The sequence below is a fragment of the Styela clava genome, chromosome 5 (assembly GCF_964204865.1).
Source record: "Styela clava chromosome 5, kaStyClav1.hap1.2, whole genome shotgun sequence".
NCBI lineage: Eukaryota > Metazoa > Chordata > Ascidiacea > Stolidobranchia > Styelidae > Styela > Styela clava.
The window spans coordinates 10,729,163-10,741,187 of NC_135254.1; the positions used below are offsets into that span (position 1 = coordinate 10,729,163).

The 12,025-nt window shown below is 33.8% G+C and overlaps 1 protein-coding gene across 1 annotated transcript; it reads right to left on the minus strand.

Moving 5' to 3' along the window:
- Positions 1-564: 564 nt before the first annotated feature.
- LOC120344885 (macrophage mannose receptor 1-like) lies at positions 565-11,373 on the minus strand. The gene is made up of 13 exons (XM_078112638.1): positions 11,310-11,373; positions 11,062-11,235; positions 10,561-10,797; positions 9,803-9,933; positions 9,220-9,286; positions 8,630-8,803; positions 8,004-8,258; positions 4,655-4,828; positions 3,191-3,445; positions 2,638-2,765; positions 2,030-2,243; positions 1,704-1,809; positions 565-1,409 (listed from the first exon to the last, which is right to left on the minus strand). Exons 1-13 carry the CDS (start codon positions 11,371-11,373, stop codon positions 1,127-1,129), a joined length of 2,262 nt encoding a protein of 753 aa, XP_077968764.1. The 3' UTR covers positions 565-1,126.
- Between the last annotated feature and the right edge of the window lie 652 nt (positions 11,374-12,025).

Consider the following 12,025-nt stretch of genomic DNA (forward strand, 5'->3'; position numbering starts at 1 on the left):
AAACAATATTGGACCATACAAGTAAGTTCTAAATGTTGGGTGCTCCCGAAGTATGCGAACCAAGATGGCGGACATCGGAACGTAACATGGGTAACAGGTTAGGGTTAGGCAATAATTTTTTTCCAAATTTCCTTATTTTAGTCCTATCATCAGTTCGAAGACTAGCCAAGAGCCTCCCGTAGTATTTATACTTAAAATTATGGCCTAACCCTAACCTAGTACACATATTACATTCCGATGTCCGCCATCTTGGTTCGCATACTTCGGGAGCCCCAAATGTAGTTATATTTTAAAGTTTCTATTACAAACACTTGAACGAAATCAGGTAATCTTTGAAGTGATATATATATTCACTATGTGGTCGTAAATTTTATCATTCTTGTATGAATGTGTCAGTTCAGGATTTCTTGATAGTGTTGATAAAAAATTACAAGAAATTCCGTTTTAATGATAACACGCATATCCTCATTCAAATTTATGTTTAATCTGACTACTTGACAAGTCTTTATCAAGAATGTAACTAACTGAAGTGAGTAAAATGAAAGCATATTATATTTTCTGCTCATCCTTTATTCAAAGTATTGACATGCAAGGCAAATAGGAAAGTGTGAACTCATCACTTAGTCCTATAGCATTAAATAATAAGACGATATCACCAAGCTTCAAATTATTAAATAACAATTATTGCAAAAAGAATGTCAGTGGCACCTACAAACAAAAAAGAAACAAACTTTACAAAAATGTGTTTCTAATTTAAAAGTAAACATGGGATGGATGTTATCAGGGTAAAGAAACCATTATAAAAGAAACCATTAGCAGCCTAGATCACGTTATGCGAGTTATACCAATCCAGATACATCTTCGGCATATTTAACAAAACGCACCAGCAGAAGACGTCATAACACTTGACTTGCATTTATTAAAAAATCCGAATTTTACATCTGCGATACTGACGAAAAATAAACGTTCATAATTTGAACAACAGAAAAAACATGAACCAATATGCAATGTTATTTTTGTTTCAATAAATATCAGTTAACACAAGCGCAGAAATTCAAGAACAAGTAGTAATAGTTAAATTCACAACGAAAATAGCAATGAATGATCGCCATTCATATTCAACATGTCAAGCATCATATTCATTTTCAGGCATTGAATTAATGTACGGATGTTCTATTGTTTTACCATCATCCATTTCTTCGTATTGATGATCTCTTTCTTTTATTTCCTCATAATTATGCGGGATTTCATAATTTCCATCTTTCTCTTCTCTTATCTCATAGTTTCCGGAGTTCAGTTTTGATGTTTGAATTTCATCAAATTGTTCATAAGAACTCGGGACGTCTTTAACAACGTTATTCATCTCTGAAAGACTTTGTGGTTGAGTTGCGATTTTTTGAGAATTCCTTCTGTGAAGAACAATAAGTTAAAGATATTTTACATGTAGGCTTTTGAATAAGAAACAATGGATTTTTTTCTTGAATCGCTTCTATTATAGAGGAATTAGGCGTCATTGTGATCGTTGGACACAAAAAACTAGACGAAAGTGTGAGAGCACATAATCTCAGCCATTATTCCGGACATTGAGATTGGATATGCGGCTGTATAAAAAGTTTCACTTTTCTGACTAAATTTAAAGGAAATACTAAAAAATTTTAAACATTTTATATACACATTTTATTGTTGTATCGAACAATTCTCACCTCATTACTCTGCATTTACGAATCAGCAAAACAATTCCAAATAAAATGGCTGCAAGAATCAATGTGACTATGGATGAGATAATTGCAACCAATAGAATGTTGTGTTCTGCAATATATTTCAATATATAATAAGAATCATAAACCTCAATAAATTTATCAGGTGCGACCACAAACAACTACACAACAGTAATGAAAACGGGTAAATATCAGTTGTAAAAACCAGAAAGTCAGTGAGCATATTGTACCACAAAATAGTAGTTCAGAAAATCGAATTATGCGCACTTGAGACTAATGTCTCTTATAATTTGTAAGCTATATAATCTTACCACTAGAATTCGTTGTAGTAGTAGTGATTGCACTGATGGGAGAGAGAATGTTTATCTCCGTAGTTTTTGTGTCATTTGCAATGGCAGACAATGCGGAAGTATGTGTCATGTCAGTAGGAGTTGTAAATTCATGATATTTATTTGTTGTTGTCATTTCAACGGTTGAAGGGGTGGGCGTTGTTTCACAGGTAGTGTCTTTTGAACATTTGGTCGTCTGAAGAAAGTAATTGTGATTTAGCAATATTTCGATTCAATATATGTACGATAATTTTTTATTTATTTCAACGGTTTTTTAAATCTGTATAATGTTCTTCAAAAAGTTGAACAAATATAAAAATGCTCACAAAAATATTGATTCACATGCTAATGAAAAATATCGAAAGTGAATAATTTAGATGAATCAGAAACCTTTTTGGTAATTCGTCAATAGCCAGGTCTTGCGACCTGAATCAGAAATATTGAAGATTCACTTTTGAAAGTGCAGCTTATACATTAATATAGTATAAACTAATAAAAAAACATAGAATGATAATCATTTTTCTTTTAAGCACTTTAGAAGATCAAAAACTATTAAATTACTACAAAAAGTGGCTTTCCCTATTTTTTACCTCAAAATTAGAACCAATGCAATTATTGGGCCCCATCCTGCTCGAGTCAATGCATGTCCGATTTCTTATTTTCATCATAGAGCTGCAGTAACATAAACTCCACGATGACCAGGTTTCCCAGTATTTCCCTACACAGTGTAAACATAATCATACGTACGATTCCTCTTTTTATTGATTTTATTCATGGTCCATATTCCAACTATATCATATTCTAAACTTTATGCTCTTTCAATTTGTTGAATCTTACAACTAAATATAGATTCAGAGCCAGGTTTTTTTTGTCATAATTGAAACTAAGTTAAGTTGGAGTTCGTGTAAATTTATATTCCTTTTCACCGTTTGCGTTATATTAAATCTTATTTTTAACATTTTATACTGTTTTAAGCACACAGCAAAAGTAAATTCGCGCTGGAGTTGAATGTATTGAAGCTATGTTGAATAAATATAGCAGTTTGACCTGTCACTTCATCACTTCCTATTTTTTTTTACTTTTATCAGAAAAATTATGCTAAACATTCGTCTCAACTCGGTTGTCAACAGACATTTTACTCACCGATAATGCGTTGACACACCAATCCTTTCAATCCTGTTGCTCCAGTGTCACAGTCCATCGTATGCCATAGAAGATTTGCGTCATAAGTTTTTTGTTCACCTATCGATACACAAGTCTGTGTTCCACTATCAGTATCATGATTGTTTGGTTCCCCTTCATCCCAACGAATGAATGAAAGGTTTGTTCCGTCGTTCCATTTAAACATCGACTTTGATTTGTCATAAACAAGTCCAATGTAGAATGTGTATGGTTCTCCTGTAATAAGACATATCATATCGTCACGCTAATAACCGAATTGCGTAAGTCATTTTTGGCGATTTCGAGTTTTTTTTATAAAATAGGTATTTATGTAATACTGCGCACCTGTCTGTTAAATCAGATTTTATTTTCAAGAATTCTGAAACCCATAAAAATGGAGATTTAGTATGACATGCACATTTGTGCAATTGTTTCGTCATAATGAATTATCATTGTTACAACAGGACTATTGTGACGTCACAAAGGAAAATAACCTCAGCGAAGTATTTTCGAGTTTTTGCATCTCGGATTCTAGCTTAGCGCGTATTAATTTAAATTTATACTACAGTATAGGAAGACGTGCACTTGTGATATTCACTGTCCGAGTCCAATTCACCTTGGTTGGCTTTTATATTGGGTGCATTGCTGTTTTATTCTTTATATTTATTCTTAGTCTAATTTCGGTGGGTGTGCAGGACATGTTATATTGATGAAATATATATTTTTAAACATAAAAAATAATGTAATTGAAACTGATTAGCTATTTTGGGGATTAGACATTGTAGATACTGAGAATTACATTCGTTTTTGGAATGTTTTGTTTTCAGGACTGGTGCATATAGTAAAGTTGCAAAATTGCGTATGTCCCCAAGTCATACACACATTTCTGCCTAAGTCACAGTGCACCATTATGACGTCACTTAACTGCGTCATACAAATTAACTTAAATCCGGCTACGATCAAAAAATTGAACCATGGCAAATCATTGACTCTCAATGGCATAACAATATCATTAGGAAGTTTTTTACGTTTTTCTCAAAACTGCTAAAAATGACTTACGCAATTCGGTTATTAGCGTGACGATATTGTTTTATACTGCTAGGGCACGTCTAGACAAGTGTTTTAGCGATGATCAATCGGTTGAAGCGTTAGCTCTAACTGTGTTGGCGTAGCAGATTACGCATCTTCGTTTCAACAGCCATCCCACGTCACCCGTGGGTGTAATGAATTGGTCAGAAAATGCCAAACAGTTATAGAATCTCCCTATATATTGTTAGATATCAGTGGTTTTTGTACAGGTCCGCGTTCGCGTCCTTGTGGGTGTCATATCCCACAGGGATCGGACTTATTGCATTTCGTTCGTAATGCCATCAACGACCGAAGTTATTATATCGCCGCAATACATACACATTCATTGACTTTCAATACTTATAATATTACACGTACCTGATCCATCAAAAATAAGTGTTTTTAGAAATCCTTGAGTAATATCATCCTTTATTAATGCTAATTCACTTTCTTTATTTTTGCAAAAAGTTTTTGAATCTTTATAAGATCTTGTACTACCACCCGGTGAAACGTAATATTCATAATTTCCATTGGAAAACCAGTTTCCTCGATCTGTTTCACAAATACATCAAATAATTGAATAATATCAGTAACTTGAAAAATGCACAGTGAAAATGCACGGTGGAACGAGATGGCATCAATTATTGCCGGCACTTACTTCAACATACCAAAGTGAAAAATAAAAAGAAACGTTGATATATTAACTCATTTAAATTTTCCGATCATAATCCGTTTTAGCACCTTTCGAATAGAGCGAATAGCATAGTAAATAGCACGGCGTGATTCAGTGAAAATATTCGTAACTTTATTACAAAAAGATGTTTGTTTTGACGTGACTTATGTGAAGGAGATTGACCCATTGTTCATATATATCTTATCTCTTTTTTTGCAACGATTGTAAGAAGTGGTCAGTTTAATGGAAAATGAAGACGTAATAATCTAATTTTAAAATGAGTTATTCATTCTCACTCAGTGTAGTCGGAGCTGTGGTCAATGAAGGCATAATTACATTGCAGGAAACGGATGGCGTGCAAATCTAAAAACAACGTTCGATATTTAATCATGCATGTAGGTGTTTCAAAACCGAACTAACTATAAGTCCAAAATTCAATATTTCATGTAGAATGATCCAAAAATAGTTTTTCTGCGGCAATGAAATCCAAATTAATGGGGTCTGGACTGAAGGATTTGCAAGTTACATACAAAATTGGATTATGGAAATATTTTAATACGTCAATCAATCTGTTTAAATAATAACGAAATAGACTAAACTGACTTGAATAAATTTACCTGGGTGGCAATGCCAGGTGTAGCTAAATAATATCGTCGATGAAGTTTGAGTACAAAAATCGATCAAACGATTGCTATATAATGTAAGCGTGCCTCAACAATGTGTATGAGAAAAAATGTTATTCCCATCTGTTTATTATAGTTTTGGAACGACATGCTAGAACTTTATAAAATCCTGAACTTGAATGTAATAGTTATTAATACAGCTAGATAATGAGCAAGAAATTTGATAGGAAACAAATTAATAATGAGTTATATATGTAAATAACGTTCACTTTGGACTGTGTTGCCGTATCATTGCATGAGTTTGGACCAATCCTTGAGCTGTCAACACAAGTTCGGTTACGCTGCCTTATTCCCGGGCATTCACAACTTCCCCAAGATTCCCACGATCCCCAATTCCGGCCTGCAGAAACATACAGAGAAAAAAAGATTTTTATTTTCAACTAATATGATATCAGTAAATTTAAATCAAGATAAACTGTTAGCATAGATGTGCGAGGTATAAATAGTGGCAAGATAACAATATTAAAACTTTTAAATCTTATCAGAATCGTTCCTGCACTAATAGGTAATAGTTAGTTTTGTACTGAATATTTATGATAAAATTCAGCTGGCAGGTTTATAGCATTTTTTTTATTTATCAAAAACTGAAAGTTTTGTTAACAGTAAATTAATGATATTGTGCAACTACTTTCTTTAATAAACATAATTTATCCAATTTAAAACATTTAACTATATCTCCAAGTTAGTACCTACACTAAAGTCATAAGATTTTAACAGGAATGTTTATCTGAGATATCAGGGAGACGCTTTGAGTAATAAAGGCAATGATAATCATATACCAACGCTCACGGGCATACTACAATTCAAAAGCATTTGAATCAGGGGCCCGCTCACTGCCTCAAATTCGACAATACAAGTGCGAGAATATACTTAGATCGGGTCGGCACGCAGGTTCGAATCAGGGCCGGATTTAGACGATGTGAATCCCTGGGCCAGGGGCAAGCCCTGTCAAGCGTGCCGAACTTGGCACGCGAGCCCATTTATTCGGCACGCGAGCGAGGCTTCAGAAACGAAATCATTTTTCTTCCGAAAAAAAGTTTCAATACTCTGAATTATCTGTTGAAACTCTGCTTCCGTTTAATCATTATTGTTTGTTAACAATCCGTTATTTATTTAAATTCTTTTTGACCATTCATGACATATGGCTTCAAAGAAATATTTTATGACTTCACAACTGAGTGAGCTATCGACAAATTTGGTCGGCACGCGGAAGAATTTTGTCATTAAATTCAGTCGATTTTGGCACGCGAGCCGGAAAAGTTGCCCTATGCCTAGGCTATGCTAATTGTAAGGGCCCTCTGTAACAATGACGTCACATCAAATCTGTCATAACGACATATAAGTGATTGCAAGTTCTTGTATTATGATATCACAAGTTCAGTTTTTGAATTCTGTGAGTTACAAACGTTTAGCTACCGCCAAGATACTTACGTACAGAACGTCATGGCACCAGAAAAGTCGACTTCATAAAAACTCGTTTATAATGAGCTCTGGCATAGTAAAAATTATATGGAATATTACTTACATTCTCGGTTGATTAGATGTATCATTATATACAGAAATATATAGGTATTTTTTTCATAAAATTAAGATATTATTACGTTAAAAACTGTTCAGGTAGTTAAAAAATTTTTCAAGAGTTTTTCTAAGTTATACATATTCATTTATTCGGTCATATTTCTAATTTTCCAATTTTTCAATCGGTAAATATTTGGAATTATTACCTTCATTAAAAAAATATGAGAACTATAAAGTTTTAAACTGACATTATTCTGGAACAAGCCTTTACAATTCAAAAACGATTTAAAATGAATAATAGTTCAAAATTGATTGTCAAGTCCTTCGAAGTTAGAGACCCCAAGACTTTAGCCTACCTTGCCCAATAGTATATTCGGCCCTGGTTCGAATCCCATGAGTGATGTGACAATGCGCAAGAGTGTTGGACTTCTCAACGTCATAGGGTGGTTCACGTAATGGCTTATCGGTTGCGTCTTCCTCCGCCGGCCACGTTTGCAGACGCCTTGCGCTACAGCCTGAGAAGGCGTGTATGGGCAAGCCATCGATATTTGTGGTGTTTCGACGAGTTTATTGGGAATAAAAAGCAATGGCAAGTTTCTACATAAGTTTTTCTTTGTTAGGTTTTAACTTATTAAATACAAAAAAATAACACAGCCATTTTGAACAAAACTGGCAAAAAACTTGACTTACAACAATTCTCTTCAAACAAATCTCTGAATATATTGAAGCTATTATGAATAAACATAGCAGTTTTGCCTGTCACCTCATCACCTCATTTATATTTTTATTTTTAATATAAGAAAAAAACGCTAAATATTCGTTTTTATTCGCTGTCGCAAGTTATTTCACTCACCGATACGTCGTTGACACACCAATCCTTTTGGTCCTGTTGCTCCTATGATACAGTCCATCGTATGCCATAGAAGATTTGCGTCATAAGTTTTTTGTTTACCAATCGATACGCAAATCTGTGTTCCACTACCAGAATCATGATTGTTTGGTTCTCCTTCATCCCAAAGAGTGAATGAAAGGTTTGTTGCATCATTCCATTGAAACATCGACTTTGATTTGTCATAAACAAGTCCAATGTAGAATGTGTATGGTTCTCCTGTAATAAAACATATCATATTGTTTTACAATGCTAGGATATGCTTAGACTAGTGTTTTAGTGAGGGTTAAGCGGTTGAAGCGTCAGACATAATTGTGATGGCCATGGCATTGCAGGTTATGCATCTCAGTTTCCCGCGCCACCCATGGGTGTAATATTTTGGTCAGACAATACCAAACATCAATAGAAGCTCCTTATATATTGTATCTTATAGTTTTGTACAGTGATTTGTTCGAGTAAATAAGCGTTATATCCCGCAAGGAATGAAATTATTGCATTCCGTTCGTAATGTTATCAACGACCAAAGTTATTATATCGTCGCAGTACAAACATATTTATCGGCTTTAAATACTTAAAAGTAATGCACATACCTGATCCATCAGAAATGAGTGTTTTTATAAATCTTTGTGTTATTTCATTCTTTATTAATGCTAGTTCGCCTCCTACATTTTTGCAAAATGTTTTCGAATATTCATAAGATCCTGAACTACTACCCGGTGAAACGTAGTATTCATAACTTCCATTAGGAAACCAGTTTCCTCGATCTGTTTCACAAATGAAATATCAAATAAATGAATAATATCAGTATCTCGAGAAATTCGCAGTGAAAATGCACGGTGGAACGAGATGGCATCAATTGCAGGCACTTGCTTTAACTTCAATACCGAAGTGAAAAATAAAGAGAAGCCTTGATATATTCACGCATTTAAATTTTTCGACTTTAAGCCGTTTTAGCACTTTTTGATTAGAGCGAATGGCATAGTAAAAAGCAACGACGTGATTCAGTGGAAACATTCGTAACCTAATTACAAAAGAGAAGTTGGCTTCGACGTGACTTATGTGAAAGAGAATAACAAGCCCATTGTTTATATCTCTTTTTGCAACAATTGTAATAACTGGTCAGTTTGCTTGGAAATGAAGACGCAACAATACAATTTTAAAGTGAAGTTTTCATTCTCACCTGGTGGAGTCGGAGCTGTGGTCAATGAAGGCATAGTTGCATTACAGGAAGCGTCTGGCGTGCATATCTAAAAGCAACGTTCAATTTGTTCAATCGTACATGTAAGTGTTTGATTGGAACTAACCGTAACTCCAGAATTCACGACATTATGAAAAAAGGAAGAATTTTTCCTCAACAATAAAATCGAAATTAATGGTGTCGAGACTGAAGGATTTGCAAGTCATATTTAAAATTACAATTGGATTATGGGATTATTTTAATACGTTAGTCAATCGGATTCAATTAATAACGAAATACGACTAATAACTGACTTGAATAAATTTACCTGAGCGGCAATGCCAAGTGTAGCTTAATATTATTGTTGATGAAATTGAGTACAAAAATCTACCAAACGATAGTGTGCATGCGTAAAAATTTATTCTTATTTGTGAGTTATAGTTTTGGAACGAAATCTTAATCAACATGCTACAACTTTATAAAATCCTGAACTTAAATTTAATAGTTATCAATAGAGCTAGGATAAGTGCAAGCATTTTGAACGGAAACACAATCAAAATGAGTTATATATGTGAAACAAGTTTACTTCCGACTGTTTTGCCGTATCATTGCATATGTATGGACCAATTCTTCCACTGTCAACACAAGTTCGGTTACGCTGCCTTATTCCCGGGCATTCACAACTTCCCCAAGACTCCCATGATCCCCAGTTCCAGCCTGCAGAAAAATACAGAGTAAAATGAGAGTTAAATTTTTTACAACTAATATGATATCGGTAAATTGTTAATGTAGTATAGACGGTAGAAACAATAGCATAGCTGTGCAAAGTATAAATAGTAATAATATGACATTATTGAAACTTTTGAACATTTCCAGAATCTTTCCTACACTCATAACTAATCAAAAGTTGCTAGTTTTGTCCGAGATACATATGATAAAATTCAGCTGACAGGTTTTGTTCAATTTTCTTCCATCAAAAACAGAAAGTTCTGCTGGCAGTAAATAAATGATATTGTGCAACTGATTTCTTCAATAAACATAATTTATCTAGTTGAATCTAAAGCATTGGACCTAGATAACCCAATTCTCATTTTCCGTAGAAGAATTTGCCCAAAGAAAAGTTATAGTCGCACTCACTCGGAATAGGAGATACTCGTATCTTGATTAAAATACGAGGAGTGTAATCTGAAGTAAGGTATTTTGATTTTTGATGGTGCAACATACACTATAGCGAATATCTGTTATATCGAAGTCAATGGCATTAAAATATATAAATAGTTATTTGCATAAAAAGGACATTTTCCACAAATTAAGTATACATTTATTGCAAACAGAGTTTGTTACCGATTAATCGTTGACAGACAAATCCAGTTGGTGCATTCGCAGCGCATTCGGAGTCATACCACGGTAGATTTGCATGATACGCATGCCACCACCCCATAGCAACACAATGTTCAAGTGGATAACTAGAAGGTTCTCCTGTGTTCCAATTAGTGTAGGTTATTTCTGAATTGTCCTTCCATTTGAAGATATTGCTTGTGCCAACTTCCTTCAATCCAATATAAAATCCATATGGTGTTCCTGTAGAAAATAAAATGCTTTGGCGTAATAGAACGTTTTGTCGTGTGTAATATTTGTTGTGTGGCTGGTTGGGGCTGTTGGACATAATTGAATACATGTGCAAATATACGAAGACTGACGAATTAGAAATATTACGAATTCAATTAAACAAACGTATGAATGATTCTTGCGCAAATACCAAAACATTTTTATGACTGTGATGGTAAATAACCTTGAGCAAATTCATTTGGAGATTTTGGGTAAAACGTAAAATGTCCTATTTACCTGAGGTAGCTGAGACTTGATTTTGAATAAACGTTTGAATTTTGCTAGTTTTTATCATTGCCATCTCGCCATCATTGTTTTTACAGAATAATTTACCATCAGCATTTGATTTTAAATCTCCTTTTCCAGATACGTAGTATTGGTAACTCCCAAGTGCATTCCACTCACCTCTACCTTGTCGCAAAAATAAACAGTTTATGAATAAGCACATAATTTGAAAGACGTGATGACATATAATATATACCAACCTGCGCTAAGGACGGCAATCGTCCTAGCAACTAATCCAATGTATATTAAAAATTTCTCTCTCATTTTCACTGCTAATTATCTAACATTCCTAACTTTTTTCATTAACATTCTAATTTGAATCCGAAAATTAAAATAAAACAAGGATAATGTATATTCGCAAGCTAAAAACGTTGTCATCTTCTTCGTCACAAAAATGAGAAAATTCAAAAAAGTTTTTGGGTAAGAACTAGTATGGAATATTAACGACGTTTTCGATTTTCGATAAATCGATTGGATAGCACTACTAAATTTCTTTCAAAGCTAATAACACAACTGTATGCAATACTTATGAATGAATGATTTGATTTCCCACAATAGCATTAAATATAGGTATTCAAAAACCTTCGATCTTATTTTCAGTACACTGCAAATAATTATCAAATTTCTAGCCGCATTAATTTCAGTTTCGGAAGATTAATGCAGATGAAACCTTAATTCGACTTGCCAGGATGAAATCATAAGTAATATGATCTGACATTTCTTAATTATACAATAATTAGGTCTAATATGAGTAATGGAGTTAACATTTTTACACATGTAAAAATAAAGCGTTTGTGGGGGACAGAAAGAGTAAAACTTACTATCATGAGTGGGACGTTTCAATAACCTTTTAGTTACAAAGTTTTTGAAATGACAGCAAAGAGATGATTAATGACGAATATGCTGCAGAAGAAGA

Coding starts and splice junctions, on each gene's coding strand:
- LOC120344885 (XM_078112638.1), bottom strand. CDS start 11,373: ATGAGAGAGAAATTTTTAATATACATTGGATTAGTTGCTAGGACGATT. Junction 2,244..2,637: donor GCATTGGTTCTAATTTTGAG/GTAAAAAATAGG, acceptor TACTTTCTTCAG/ACGACCAAATGTTCAAAAGA. Junction 1,410..1,703: donor CGTAAATGCAGAGTAATGAG/GTGAGAATTGTT, acceptor TGTTCTTCACAG/AAGGAATTCTCAAAAAATCG.